General features: G+C 39.7%; 1 protein-coding gene across 1 annotated transcript; it reads right to left on the reverse strand.

Moving 5' to 3' along the window:
• Positions 1–2,458: 2,458 nt before the first annotated feature.
• On the reverse strand, positions 2,459–15,410 carry LOC118403476 (neuropeptide FF receptor 1-like). Its single transcript, XM_035802199.1, has 2 exons — positions 14,767–15,410; positions 2,459–2,561 (listed from the first exon to the last, which is right to left on the reverse strand). The coding sequence occupies exons 1-2, from the start codon at positions 15,219–15,221 to the stop codon at positions 2,459–2,461; spliced, it is 558 nt and encodes a 185-aa protein (XP_035658092.1). The 5' UTR covers positions 15,222–15,410.
• Positions 15,411–15,895: the final 485 nt, after the last annotated feature.

The following is a 15,895-nucleotide window of genomic DNA, read 5'->3' on the forward strand; positions in this document are numbered from 1 at the left end:
CATGAATCGCCAAACTGGACTACATTTTAAAAGTATGGCACTGTTTCTTAGGGAAGAAAATACTTTTAAAAGTATTTTCTTCCCTAAGAAACAGTGCCATACTTTTAAAAGGTAACGTACGGTCAAATGCATTTTCCCATATACATTACGAGTAAAACGATTATCAACTCATTGAACTAATTGCTCTCTTCACCTGACGTTTCGTTGACCGTACGTTACCTTTCTCGACCTCTTGGCAACTCGAATTTGTGAACATTGCACTGCAGCATAGGTGTCGCTGTTTACAGATGTGGCCCCAAACGTAAATTACCTTTGTATTCCATGAACTAGTGAGTTGTCTTGTAATTTGTAATTCGTTCACTTTTTCGTAAATTCCGGCGCACATTCTTCACAGAGATTTCAGGTTGTATTCGTCAAAGTGTTTTGGTAGACATGTATGAAATGTGAACTTAACGGTGTCCAAATGCACCGATCATAACGGTCAATCACAATTAACCGTTGAACCAATGAGGGCATGGAGATGTTAGCTCGACCAATGAGAAAGTGGTGGTTACACATCCAAAACTACATACGAATACTACATTATTGGCTCACATTAAACCACTTGTTTGTACGAGCCTTTGATCAAATTTCCGGTACATTAACTCTGATTGGTCCTTGATGTAATATAATTAAGACATAGAATGGTAGAATGAGTTAAATAATGACCCAAGTAATGGCACACGTTGGACAGAAAAAATGGACAGGAAGCGTAGATCATATCTTTGGGGACAGCGACAAATGGCGTCCTAATGCGTGTAATATGACCTATTATTAACTCCTACTCATACATGTAACTTTAGGATTGCCCTGGTACATATACGCTCGGTAGTTTGGCAGCCATACTCCATTTGGGCTAACGGGCAAACTATGCCAAATGGCCGGATCGGTCTTTCTAAATTACGGTGCGTTGGCTTACATCGGTGCCTTGAGAGTTTTTGTGGGATGTATCCTCTCTCGTTTTTCTTGGCATCACTGCGTACTATGCCTAAGGCGATGGGGTTGGCTAGGGTCAATGTCCCTAAGTGCTGCAAGTGAAACTAGTGCAAAGACAGAAAGATAAGACATTTACATCTTTTACTACTCGTCGGTGTCACAAAAATGTTAGAGCTTTTGGAGTTGTTTTGGACTCTAAGTGCCTCCTGTCTCAAAGGGATGCACAGCAATATCCCAATCTAAACTAGCTCGGATGTCTTAAGTTTCCTGTCGTTCGAATATACTAAAAGCCAAATGAATCATTCTGCTAACTTTGCAAGGTTAGGTCCAAATATAACACTTTCATGAATACTTAGGTGCGGCCAACATTTCATGAATACTTAGGTGCGGCCAACCTTATAAGTCTATTCATATTCAATGTTTATTTTTTTGTTGAAGGAAGGGGCGTACTCATTTCATTATGACTGATAGTCTGTCTGTCTGTGTTTCTGCAGTTATATTCTTATGCTTAACACGATTTTAGAGCAGTAGAAAGTAAAGGGCAAAGGTCACATTTGTGGAGTAACAGGAAGTGGAGTTAAGAGTTGGCTAAATTAGTAATTCATCAACTTTGTTTGCCGACTGTCAAACATACTTCGCCATTGGATTAGTAAAATAGCCTGGTAATGCACATGTAGATATTGTAATTGGTCTTTTTGTTTGTGTATTTAAAGTAATGGAATTGTTGTTTTCTATACATCAACTATGTTCACCATGAAGTGGGAGAAAGGGATCAATGGATACATGCCATGTTCATCAAAACCTTAAGTTCATAATTGATTGAACAACAGCCAATTAAAGACACGCAAAAACTTGTACATATTCAATGAAGGTATAGTGTCTCTGTACTGTCGTTCCTGACATGTCTGCACAGCAACTGCGTCGAATGAAAATCCCGATATCTAGGTCTCTATACTGTACACGCGAAGCTACTTAAAGGTTTGTTTTCATCCAGTTTAGTCTCCTGATATCATATCTGTACCTCATGACCCCTTTTGCAAATAAAATCGATATTCGCTGCAGCTAGAACTTTCATCACATACCTTTGGGAGAGATTTAGCCTCCTTTTCTTCTCAACTCGAGGAGTTTACCTATATAGTAATCAGCATGTCTTGATCTCGTTGCAAAGCAGCTTCGGTGACATCTTTTAATTAGATCTCCTTCCGGTGTGTTTGGTAAGTAGCTTTGCGAATAGGACGTTATTTGGATGCATCAGCTAGATGAAGATATGTCTTTTAACATAGCTGTATAGAGAGACTATTGCACTCACAGGAGCGGGTAACATCACCACTCATTTATTGCAAGGGGCCGTAAACTGAGCCTTGGGGGACCTCGAAAGATTTGGCACATCACTGGCAAAGTGTTCTAATTCTGGCAAGGCAAGAGATAGGAGGCTTGTTTTGGACGCCACCAAAACCCCCGGACTCCAGGCATGAGGATTTTGCTAGGTAAAGGAAAAGGTATAGTACTCACCAAATATCATGGCTCGGAGTTTCCACACGCTGAACCATCGACCGGCTTTCTGTGGGTGGACGATCATGGCGAATCTGTATGTGGGGGAAAAACATCAAATATTAAAACATTGCAACGTGTGGCATTCATATATCCTCTTATGTCAGGTCAGCCACTTGTATGTATCAAAAAAAAAAAATATTAGGGATACGGTCTGTCTTCCGTCCTTTTTGCTGCGTTAGCTTTAGGCAGTCCTCCAATCCAATCACGTTGCCCCATACGCTCAAGAGGCAACGTGATTGGTTCGTACCTTCCGTCCAATAATAGGAAGGAGATGATTTCATTGGCAAATTGCTGACAAATGCTAACGCACCAGAAGGACTGTATCTAAGGTCGAGTACGCAATAGTTATAAATACATGGAAGCTGGTGTGCTAAAACGAAGAGCCATCATACTGGCTTTTTAGAGACAGATACACTAGCCGGTGTGTTAAGTGGAAAGGTGATATACCAGTTATACAAACACAAGTAGCATCAACAATCTTTCGTCAGTAACTGAATAATTTTGTCATTTGCATAGATTGCCAGAAAATCGATAGATACAAGCGACAAGAGCAAGTCACAAAAGACTAGCTAATGCCTGCTCCAAGGTTCCTATCCATCTTTCTTGGAATATCGACCGGAATGATCCTATGGTTCAATACATCAATGTCAGCCTTGTGTCATAATGATTGTGATTCAGCAATATTTGCCTGTACATATGCAGACCATTCAAACGATCTGTCTGGCAACTGACCCATCAAACTATACTGTATACGAGTATGTATAAAATGATAAAATTCATATATTGAGCTTCATGCTATCATGCCTGGTCTGCCGGTTGTTCATTTCAAGCAATGACGCAATTGCACGCGCATTGCGCATTACCCCGGCGCAATTACTTGCCGTTCATCTTCATGACGGTATAACGTTGTCTAAAATTCAACAGCCAATCATGTGGACGCCTAAGGTCCAGGGTAAACTTGATTGGCTGGTAGCGTTCCTTACAACAAGTATGATACCAGATTCGCCGCTTGAATATTTCAATCAATTACCCTGGTGCTCTATGGCCTGGTATTCGTCTTCCTGACGGCGTTCACGGTGCGGCCTTAGCGTTGTCTTAACGTCAGCAACCAATCACGTGGCCGCCTACGGTTTTAGGGGAAATTGATTGGCTGGTAGCGTTCACTACAGCAATCATGCCGGTTCGCCGCTTGTACATCTCAAGCCATGACCCCAGTGCCATGGCCTGTTATTCGTCCTCCTGATGGCGTTAGTGTTGTCTGAACGTCAGCAACCAATCACGTGAACGCCTAGGGTCTAGGGGAAAATTGATTGGCTGGTAGCGTTCCCTACAGCAGTTATACCAGGTATACCGCTTGTACATTTCAAGCAATGACCCCGATGTCATGGCCTGTTATTCGTTCTCCTGACGGTGTCAGCGTTGTCTGAACGTCAGCAACCAATCACGTGAACGCCTAGGGTCTAGGGTAAAATTGATTGGCTGGTAGCGTTCCCTACAAAAATCATGCCGGTTCACCGCTTGTACATCTCAAGCCATGACCCCAGTGCCATGGCCTGTTATTTGTCCTCCTGATGGCGTTAGTGTTGTCTGAACGTCAGCAACCAATCACGTGAACGCCTAGGGTCTAGGAGAAAATTGATTGACTGGTAGCGTTCCCTTCAGCAATAGGAGGGGATATATGATTGGCTGATGGCTTGCCAGTTTTAACTCATCAAGGAAGACAGATAGCAGACCGCAAGATCTATCCCAGTTTTTTTCCATCCCAGAAGCGCTTTTCGTAAGAGGCAAATTTGGGATGTAACACCGCATGATCGTTGCTTGATACACACAAACGTGCATGTCCAGAATGAGAAGACATCAAGCTTTTATAGCTCACAGAATATTATCAGCCGAATATCATCATAATTAGAGATTTGTTGATTTCGGAGGACGCATTTTCTGTCACAATTCTTTTTCACATTACACTAGCAAAAAAGATCTTTCCTCAGATTAATTTTATGGTCATAATAAAAATCGTAGATACTAAATTGCGTAAGTACGTACCCTTAATTTATTGGAGAAGAAAAGTCGTTGTCAAAACTATCTTTGGGACTACCTTTTACGTTAACGTTCTTGTGTCTGTTCTTTGTATGTAGCACTGTCAAAATTAAGTTACCAACTTGAGTGCAGTGCTACATTGTCTTGGTTGTTTTGAAAACAAATAAAAATATATTTGATTTCAATTGCAAAGTGAAAATACAAATGAAAGCGAAGTAATAAGTATCTTATCGACCCCTACCTAAATACTGGCATTTCCTTTCTTCAATGTCCAATTTCAAGAAATCATTTCGGCACGTTTGTTACTGTATTACACGCAGGTATTGCCATTCAGGTGGAATTTTTTTCATGTTCCATTTGTAAGTCCAGTAAAAAATCTGATTCTTAAAAAAGACAAAATAATGTCAAAACCGGCGGAATACCGACGTCTCTGAGCTGTCATTTTCCCAAGCTACGAATTATGTCCAGTAAAAAATTTGTATTTCAAAAGATGTTCTCAATTACATGCTAGTCACGACTAGTCATTACAGCGAAGTAATTGAATAAAGCAAATTAGTTTTACTTCAAATCTTATTAGTTCAGTAATTTCTTTGATCTTTCATGCTTTTCATCTTCGTGACGATCTAGGCCCTTTTATCTTCATCAAATCATTTACTTGTTATCAGTCTAGCGTCCTTGTATCAAGCCATATATCTGATTTTCCTTTTCCAAACATTTTGTCCTCAGTAAAAGCCATATTTGTAATTCTTGACGTCGTCGTTTTTTCCATTGTTAAAATCTGATGCGCCGCAAAGAGTCTTCCTTCGGGCTTTGGATGATTTATGATTGGACTTATGAACTTTCCGGTTCTCCATCTGGCCTAATATTTTTTTATCTTCAGAAATTTATATCAAGAGGTTTTTCATCTTTGTAAATCTTGAAAATAAAGAAGTTGAAATTACTGATATCATGATTTGATATGCCTTATCATGAATAATAATGATAACTAATAATCTTTGCTGTATGTTCATGCCCGTAGGCAAAATGCACAAATGGTCACATGTGGTCTAATGGATGATAAGGTAAAACAACTAAGCTCACACAGTGATTTGAAACTAGACTGATGTTATGTTTTTCTTTAGAAAACATCATTTTGATACTATCTGTAGGATCCTATCCGGTAACACGACAGTTTTAGTTTGGTCTCACAGGTCATAGACTGTTACATGATGATGCTTTTAGTAACATTGCACGTATTTCATAACGAAAATTATTCCAGTCAGATGCAAACTATAAAGAAAGGTTTCCATCGCCCTATCAAGTTCGCTTCAATTGTTGTACACATTTTATTCTTTCCAAGGCCCCATTTATTTCCCATGTGGCGCTCCTAGTACTTTTCCCCAGTCAAACTTTCTGTGTGTGTGTGAAATGGAGCAATGAAAAGGAAAGTAAATCATTCCCTTTTCTTGGAAAGAGAGAGTGCTTTCTCTTTGGAGATAATGGGCTTTCTGTGCGCTTCAAACGCGTGACTTGGTGGAAGATAAAATGCTATTTGTGCTGTGATCTCCCTTTGGTAGGAAGCGCCGTTTTGTCGGCGAGCTGTGAAGTGATTGCTCGACGTGAGAAGAATTTTAATGAGGTAAAGGTGTGTTGCTTGATGATCCGGGTGAAGTTTGTGGATAAGGTCCAAAATTTAGACTTAACTCTCGAAGAAATACATTTTTTGTACAAATAAAGGGACTATAACTCTTACTAATAAGACATTCTCCAAATTCCATTCTATTTTACTTTCTATGTAAAGATCTTCTTTTATTTTGGGCGATTTGTGCAAAATATAGCTACAATAATGCTTGCTCAAAATGCTATAAAAGCATGAGTTTTGGTAAGATGAGTCCTGACTAACTGTATGTGCTCAGCAATTTCAAGGGTGGAAACAATTAAAAATGCATTTTTCTTATCAAAAAGATCTATTCAGTGTCACTGACGAAAGATTTAATCTGAAACGTCTGACGTGTCCAAAATCATATTCAGTTGCTTGGGTATAAACTATTTGACTTACTGTGAGCATTTTTGTGATGAGGCCCACTGCGCAAATCGAACACTTTGCATATCAATTCATATTTAGGATGTAAAACCTGCTCTTCAACTAGATCAATTCACTGTCACTGACGAAAGACGTTATCTTAAATGTCTGAATGTTTCCAAAATGAATTTCAGTTGCTTCAGTATAAACTATCCGTCTTACTGTTAGAAATTTTGTGATATGGCCCAATAACCAAATCGTACTACACAGGTGGACTCTCACTGCACTTGGGGCACGGGTACGGCACTGTAGGTCTCGTTCACTGTGGCATTGTCATGTTATCTACGCCATTTTTTTTTATAATTTAGATATGGCCTAATACGTAAAAGTATGATCTAGAAGACAACAGAATACACAAAACTTAAGAAAACCGTTCTTCCTCTCTGAAATTAGTTGAGTCTCTTTTGAACCTCGCAGCTAGTGTCGCACTGGTGCCTCAAGTGCAGTGAGATTCCACCTTAAGCGGCGTTCTTAAGACCGGTGAGCGCCTGACAGTCTGACTTGCCAGACTCAACAAAACCGAATGTAATACACTCCCCAGTAGCGACATGAAAGCTACGTAAGTCCACTTTAACTCTTCAAAGAACCAACTCATATTCCATCTATAATCGATCTACAGAGATCGGTCAACAGATATGCACTGATGGATGTAGTGACGGAATATTTATAGACTATGGACTTAGACGTTACATCCTATTTCAACCCGGGGTTATTTCTGTAACTACTGGCAGGGTGTCAAGATAAAGTTTTGCCACTTTCAACTATTTGCCACGGCACTGATTGGGGGTTTCGAGTATACCTAAACCGAGGGTAATACGCTCCTCAGTAACGACATAAAAGTCTAGTCCCCTAGGCCTTTAAGTCCAAAATAAACTAACTCATGTTTCATCTATAAGCAACAGAGATCGGTCTACAGTTATGTACTAACGGGTGACAGAATATTCATAGACTTAGACTTAGATCCCATTTCAACTTGGGGTCATTTTTGTAACCGCTGGCAGGGCTTCAAGATAAAGTTTTGCCACTTCTAACTATTTGCCACAGCACTGGTAGGGGGTTTCGAGTATACCTGAAGGTAGGGAAGATTGTCACACCCGTTTGTCACATGCAATTTTGAATAAGGAGGTTTAGATAGGACGAGTCTCGCTGTGGAGGCTAACCATTACATTATGCCTCAAGCATTCCCCTTACTCCGTAAAAGCACACTACTGCATGCATAGAGCGAAAATCTAAGGGACCGTAAATTTTGATCATCTAGAAAACCGCTAAAGGACTTAAGAGATATACTTTTTTTTCACAAATATAGGCCCTGGGGAATTCGTATTACTCTTAGTAATAAGAAATTCTTTAAATCTGATTGTTCTACATTTCCATCTCTTCATGTCTAGTTCTTTCTTTGTTTACTTTTTGTATCCACCTTTAAACAAAACCTTAAGATGTGATACACCAGTTTCGTACAGTAGGTACATACTGCAATAAGACCGGACTGTAAGTTTTGATCCAGTTACTTTGGGATGGGTCCCTACTCTTTCCGATAAGTGCGGTGGAAATTCGTGGAATCTTAACAAATAGCTTAAGTAGAAATAGATTTAGACTAGTCATTTTTGCCTTTTGATTTAACTATGTATATCATTTTACCTTTTTTTTTGTTAAATATTATTATGTTTACCACAACTGCTTTACTTTGTATGCAATTAGCCCTCGGGCATGAATTTGCAATAAATATGATTATCATTTAACCTACTCGAATTGTGGCTCTCCTCAAACATGGGAACTCCGAAAATGATCCATCTCTTGCCGGTGTTAGGTCCCAATTGTTAAGAAATAGGTGTAAAGTACATTTTCGGAAGACTCAACAAGATCTCACAACCTTCGCATTCCAAGTCAAGTCAACAACGTACCGTAACCACAAGTCCACCTTGGAACAGGTCTGTATTTTAACGTCAGCTAGTCCATAAACATTACAAACAGCACCTACCAAGTGAGAAAAAAGGGCGGCCGTAATTTTCAGGTCTTGATTTACATGGTTGGGGCAAGGCGTCTAGACAATTTTAATCACAGTCATCTGTAAGAGAATTTGCAACGTATTCATCAATGGCTGAAGCCTGCTTGCTATGTACAGCTTCCAGACGACCATAAGGCTATGGTGATTTGATAACATTGATGGCATCCACACGCGCTTCAATTTTCAGCCGTCTCTAGAAAGTTTTTTTTTTCAAAATTTGACAGCTGTCATCCTAAATGATGTTTTCTAGTAGGCTGTGATTTTTCTGCGTGCTGACAGCAGTTGCGACGACTCAGATTCCATCAAAAATAGGTTTTGCAGACGAAAACCTTCCAGGTAGCAGCCCTAGACATGTACTGTGAGGGCAATTGGTAGGTATAACGTTTGGGAACACTCCAGACTGACACAGCAGTAGTTATGCCACGTTTATATAAATACATGGACGACATCCGCGCGCGCATTAATTTTCAACCGTCTCTTAAAATATATTTTCAACCGTCTCTAACAAATATTTCAACCATGCTTGTAAATCGTTCCAAGCAGCTGCAGAATGAGCAAATAATAGTATATGCCGTAGAAATTAGAAAAAAAATATAGGAAAATGAATGTCACAGTCAGTTGAGAGGTTAAAGAAGAAGACGAGAAAGAACAAAAGTGAAGTCAAAGAAAAAATTTATTAATTTTGTGTGTTGATTTGTTCAACCCTCTTGACCACTTAGATTTTTATAAGAAAAGCAACTTCTTTTTTTAGCCAACCTCAATACTAAGGTAAATGAAGAAGACGGGAAAAAACAAAAAATGAAGACAAAGAAACTCTGTTTGGTGTGTTTAGTCATTTTTTTTACCTTCCTGACCGGACAGCTTAGATAAATACAATGTCTTTTGGGATAAGACTATTTTTCATTCGCACGCACGCATTAGTTTTTGGGTTCCCAGAGGATCCCCCCTATATATTCAAATCAACGTAGCATAACTCCTGCTGTGTCAGTCTGGCCTGGTTCCAAAATTAATACCTACCAATTGCCCTCACAGCACATGCTAAGGCTGCTACGTATACAGGGAAGGTTTTCGTCTGAAAAATCCATTTTTAATGGAATCTGGATCGCCTCATTTCCTGTCAGCACGCAGAAAAATTACCGCTCACTAGAAAGCCATTATTTAGGATGTAAGCTTACATGGCTTCCTATGACGATTTTTCTAGCTCACTTTGTTTCATCAAGGCTTATAGTTGGATAAGTATGAGTATATATTTGGATATGGCAACTCTTTTAATGAAGAAAAATGCAATTAAATGTTCACAAAAGATTGCTTAATTACTAATAGGAAGATACCGAAAGCACAAGTACCTCATTCACCTGATTGTAACATGGTATTAGAGTGCCCAAGTGCGGTGAGATACCATCTGATCAGAAGGACTTATCAAAACTTTAGTCGAGTGTAAAAATTGTCGTGAATCGTCTTTCCAATGGCACAATTTTGAAAGGCGTGTCGAATTCAGTACATTTATTTTTAGCAGTGAGATTTCAACAACACTAACGACAACGAGGCACCAAAATTTGTATAATTTGATGAGTTCTCAGCCAGTCATAGTCATACGGTGTACTACAGCACATTTGGGGTTATACCGCCCCTTACGGGGTGGCATACCCTTTCTTCTACCCTTTCATGAGTTCTGCGTTGAAGCAAAAAAGATAAGTCGCCGGAAAAATAACGTCTTGTCAATAGAGATGCGCCAGTCTGTCAGTCGATGCAAACTTAAATTGCATGAAATTGGTTTGGAGACAACCAGATTTGTCAGCGAGATCGTCTGACTGGCGGATTGATACATAGTTAGTTCTGTAAATCCTTCCAGGAAAAAATACTCTGCGGTGGCCAGTTCCCGGAAAACGTTCAGGTTACCTTTTATGGCATATTATTGGACTCACTCCGCATATGAAAAGTTTTTTGACAAGATCAACGTATATTGATGGATACGAATCAGTATCTTGTCGCTCTCTATCAATGCGTTTATAACATTAATTCTAATATTATCATTATCATTAGTATCATTATTGAGAGCGTGGGACATTACACTTTTTAATGAAAGGTAAGTTCTGTCAAACTTTTACAGTCCCATAGCCGTACATGGGGTAGTTACTGTCATATCAAATTCACTTGAGTTAGTGCGGAATGGCAGCCGCTCCAGACCCTCGCGATTCATCCCCGCCTATTGTAAGCTCCTCACAATGCAGGCCCTGGCTGCAAAGAGAGAGTAGTCAGCCTACCAAATGGCGAAGAAAAACCTTTTCTACCACGAACGGCTTTTAGTTTTTTTTCGCTGTTACACGTAAATGGGGTCCTCCCTGGGTCAAACATTAAGCAAGAGCGATCGCGGAGGTGTAGGCTCCAACCTAGTTCCTGAAAGCTACAATTCTTCTTGTCAGTATGAGATTTGCCTCTCTAAAGCTTGTCATTCGTACAATAATGTTCTAGTCTTGCAGGATAATGTCTTTTAAAATTCGATTTCTCCTTCGGTACTGTCTGAAGACGAATTTTATGTACATTGCGCTTTACAAGCAATGGCGCATATGTTCCGACAATATCGTATTGTTACAAGTCAATCAAACTATGTACATTAAAAAATCATTCTGGACCAATCGGACCTTGTAGTTACAAAGGAAAGCCGCTAGGGGGTTCTAACTCTACCACTCTTCTCGATCTAGTAGTTGTCTACTTCTCAAAATTCAATACCACAGCAAGTCCAAAACACCAAATCCCGCTGCAATACCAAATTACGCCGATAAGGGTTATGCATATGACCGTTTTCCCAACCCTATCCTCATACGGCTTGTAGAGTTATCTGTTCACAAAAGACAAGCAAAAGTTTCACATAGCATAGCCTTCCAGAAGAAATGTACTAAAGTCGACGCTGTCTTACAAGAATTTGGAAAATGGTTGTTTTGTTTCATCGCTAAAAATGAACAACGTTAATGGAATGTTAAAACCCGGAAACAACACAGACTTCACAATGTGCCATTCACAGTTCTATATACTGATCACGAAGCCCCCCTAGAATGAACACTCCAGGATAGACAACATGTCTTTCCTCGTTATATTTCAGATTGTGCAGATCGCACCATGACCAGAGCCGTCAGAAGCTATTTTGAATAAAACACAGCATGTACTCGTCGTCAAGCTAAATCTAAAATACAGTTCTACAGTTTTGACAAGTATCTGTGTGACACTGTTCCATTCGTGTAACGTTACACAAGAAAATATATCGCAGTCAGAGCCTTATTGGGCTTCCTCCCGACTCCTAGACTTTGAAGCCATACAACACCCCTATTTCCTAGATCCACCAATAGGAGCAAGGGAATCTTAATCACGTTGCAAACCCATCCAATAGGAGCTCAGGATTTTTTGTCACTATTGAAACTTAGCCTCCAACATCAGTGTAACAGACATTTCTCAGTAACAGAATTTTCATGACTTAGAGGGGTTGTCCATAAAGATTCTAGGGTCCAGGAAGAGCTGCTGCTACCTTCTTTCTCCACAACGATGCACGAATGTACTGTCCCGGACCTACTTTTGTGTGTGTACTGTGCCATGGTACTATGACTGTGCTATCTCTAGCACTGGCCGAAACTCTAGTACGTACCCCTCACGTGCATAGTAACACATACCCTTTCACAATAATATACCAATCATTTGTAACAAACAGGCATTGTTCAAACAAATTTTACGTACACACAACACACACAATACAAATACTTTGTATTTACATAGCATTTGGAGCGAATTCTCTTATCATTTCATCCACAATACTCTTCTTTACAAATATGAAGTCGTAAAAGCAATAAACCTTTCATAGTAGCGATATGCTTTCGTGTAATGTAATTCTGATAGTTCACAGTCCATGTAGACACAATACAACCACGACATCTACGCATGATATTTGGAGCGAATTCTCCTATCATTTCTGCCACAATACTTTACTGTACAGATATGAAGTCGTAAAAGCAATACCCTATCATAATAGCGATATGCTTTCGTCTATGAAATTCTGAAAGATCCCTGTAGGCTTGTTTTCAATGCCATTACCTGATTAGACTACAACGGATAGTAGGTTATGCATCATTTACAAGCTTAGGGGTTATGAACCCATTGGTAATATGTGCGGATTGTGTCACAAAGGTCCATTAGACAGGCTTAGTTGCCTGAGCGACTATACAGTCCATGACAGACAAGAAGAAGGCTTATGTAAGGATCCAACAAAGACTCTTTCCAAGAAATCAATGAGTCATCATTTCTATTTTTAGAACGACGTCAATTTGTCACCATCATAAGTGATACTGTAAAAAGGGGTAATGTTTGCTTGGATTTGATTTTGTGGTAGGAAGAAAATGGAGCGTTTGCGGTTGTTTTGTAGTTCTTTGTTTAAGCAAGGTAGTAGGCATGTAGAAGACAAACATTTACCCAGTGGTTTTAAGTTTACGATTATAAAGGAAGCCACCGCGAAAAAAAAAATTACACATACAGCCACAACAAACAAATTACATTTTATAGTATCTAGCAGACCAATTATCACTGGAAATCTATCATGTTCATCGAATCAGTAATTAATGAAAAATTAGAAAGACAATATCGTTCGCGAGACACTCATTAATAAGACATAAATATTAATTTCTCGAAAATGTAATTGACATAATAAAACTAGCAAGACAAGGAAGGTAGTTTGAAATGTGTTCTCATAATGTTGGGTATAATTGAATATGCTTATTAGTGAAAAATATTAATAAATAGAGGAAACTTGTTTTCATTTTGTTGGGTATAATTGAATATGCTTATTAGTGAAAAATATCAATACATCACAATGGGCCTTGCGGTCATGACAGTTAGACTTTATTTCCCTAAGGAATTGTCTCGTGTTACGGTTTTTAGTGTAATTCGGCCAATTTGTACTCATACATTGGTTCTAGAATTAATTTCTATCATAATTGGGTCAGACTAAACAAAAAACTAACAAGAATTATTTGCGGTAGACACTTGCGATAGATTCTTTCGCTGTCATTGGTGGATCAATTCCACGATTGCGGCAAGGCTGCTGTGATCGCGCTGTGATCTAAAACCTTACTCTAAACGATTTCCACCGATACAAATATCCGGAAGACTCGAACGGGGAAACAGACAGACATACAGACACACCTAAAACAATACCTCCATTTTTATGGAGGTAACAGCGAATTTAATTGCGCTCTGTATGTATAGTTTCCAATCACACGTTTACATTTTGCATAATATTCCTTTTATAAAACTAGGTTTTTAAATATCCTATTGTAGTCGTAGTGAGGTTTTAATTATGGAATAGGTTTCTTATAAATCAGCCGAACAAATCTTTAACCTAAAAATTTACGGTTGAAATATTTCAGTGAAAACTCGAAGGGTTTATCTGATCACTAGGACTGAGATTTGAGCACACACGCAAGATTTGTGCACAGTATGGCATACATAACCTTTTAACATTTTCTTCAAATTAGACCTAGAATGAAGCGAGCAAATTCGAGATTCGTGTAATTTAATTTGCAAGGTTTCTGTTCTACAAATTAATTAAGAGGACTGCGTCAATTAGACGGACACACTGCAAAGTAAAACGAGAGAAAACTCCGTAGCGAGCCATTTTTAGTATACAAAAAGACACGAACACAAAGACAAATAGCATATTTTCTTGGCGTTAGAAACAAATAGGCTTTAGGATTAGGTTTATGGCGTATACATGTGATTTCGGGTGCTCTGGCTGTGTGTATTGTTGAAAGGGTTGTATTAACTAGAAAAGCCTGGATACCGTTAGAGTTAATACAAAACTACGTCCGGCATAGTTGACAGATGGGCACTTAAACATTATGGGGTCAGCTCTCGACTAATAATGCGTCGGGTATACATGGTTAAAATGAACGTAATATATACACTGCATTGGGGTAGTTTAGAAAAGGATGTGTACGTGTTGTTTTTGTTGTGACCTGTACTTAGCTCGGTTTGGCACAAAATGTACTACAAAATCTCTATTCATACATCATTTTGTAATCTTTAATCGCCAATTTTCTGCTCTAATGCTAAATGATATGCTGTGTATAAAAATAAGAGGAAAAGTACGTACCGGTTGAGAGATATAACAGCGAGAGTTAGGACGGACGCCAAGCCGAACATCGTCGTGGTAAAGCCGTTGATAGCACACATTGCGTCGCCCATGTTCCAACGCTTCTCGGAGACGAGAACTACCACCGTTATGGGACCGTTGACCACTGCGGTAAGAAGATCGCAGAGAGCGAGGTTGAAGACGAGTTGGTTGGACACAGTCCGGAGTTTGGGGTTGGAAATGACCATCCAACACACGGCAGCGTTTCCTAGTACAGTAGCCAGCATGATCAGCAACATCGCCGTTATCTCTAGGACCACCGTGCCGAGGGCGGATCCTTCCTCGGCGGTAGTTGAGGGGGTCGCCGAAGCGTTCTCGTCTCTCGTCCCGTTCCACGTAACGAAAGCGTCCATCGTTGGCGACCCGAAAACTCGAGTCACCAGCGTCGAAGGAAACTCGGTCGGATAATAACTCATCCTTGGTTTATCCTCTTTCGTTTAGCAACAAAAAAGAGCAGAATTTTGAAGAATTTTATGGTAGCGGTGGCACTACGTACTAAGTGAACTAGACGTTCCAGCTATGAGAGATTGAACACAAGATACGTGTCAGTCGCTTTACATAAGTATTACTTGCTAAACATGTAGGATGAATTTGTAAGACAGGGTAGAGCGCCAATGAGTTTGCCAAAGGCGCGTCATGGGGCGGTCCATAGCTGGCTGGTGGGCCGAACAAGAGACTTACAGGTGGGGGAAGTCAACTGTAGGCGAGATATGCGTAAATCCCGGGAAATTTGCATAGGCGTCCTTCACCCAACACGCCCCCTTGCGTGTGTGTGTATATACTGCAGCTAGGCTATTCTTTGGCCCGAGTCACTTATTGTGTAGGGTAACGGCAGGGTGTGTTTGGCTAGAATCCAGAGGTCATTGGTTTTTATCAGTTGATACATTGTATTTTGTATATGCTACTGATATTTTGCCAGTGGGAAAGGCATTGCACTCAGTTAGAAATGAGTACCTAGCTTCGGTTAGGGCCATTATTTGGATATGACGTTAAATGGAGGACCCGTTTTTAAGGAGAGCCACTACTCGAGAACGTTGAAAAACCCAAAACACTTACAGAAAATGATAGAGGTCCTCAAAACCATCATTTT

The sequence above is a fragment of the Branchiostoma floridae genome, chromosome 16 (assembly GCF_000003815.2).
Source record: "Branchiostoma floridae strain S238N-H82 chromosome 16, Bfl_VNyyK, whole genome shotgun sequence".
Taxonomy (NCBI): domain Eukaryota; kingdom Metazoa; phylum Chordata; class Leptocardii; order Amphioxiformes; family Branchiostomatidae; genus Branchiostoma; species Branchiostoma floridae.

What these genes read in the sequence shown, in the direction of transcription:
- LOC118403476 (XM_035802199.1), bottom strand. Translation starts at nt 15,221, where the DNA reads ATGAGTTATTATCCGACCGAGTTTCCTTCGACGCTGGTGACTCGAGTT. An exon ending in GCTGTTATATCTCTCAACCG is followed by an intron (nt 2,562 to 14,766) that starts GTACGTACTTTT and finishes CCCCACATACAG; the next exon opens with ATTCGCCATGATCGTCCACC.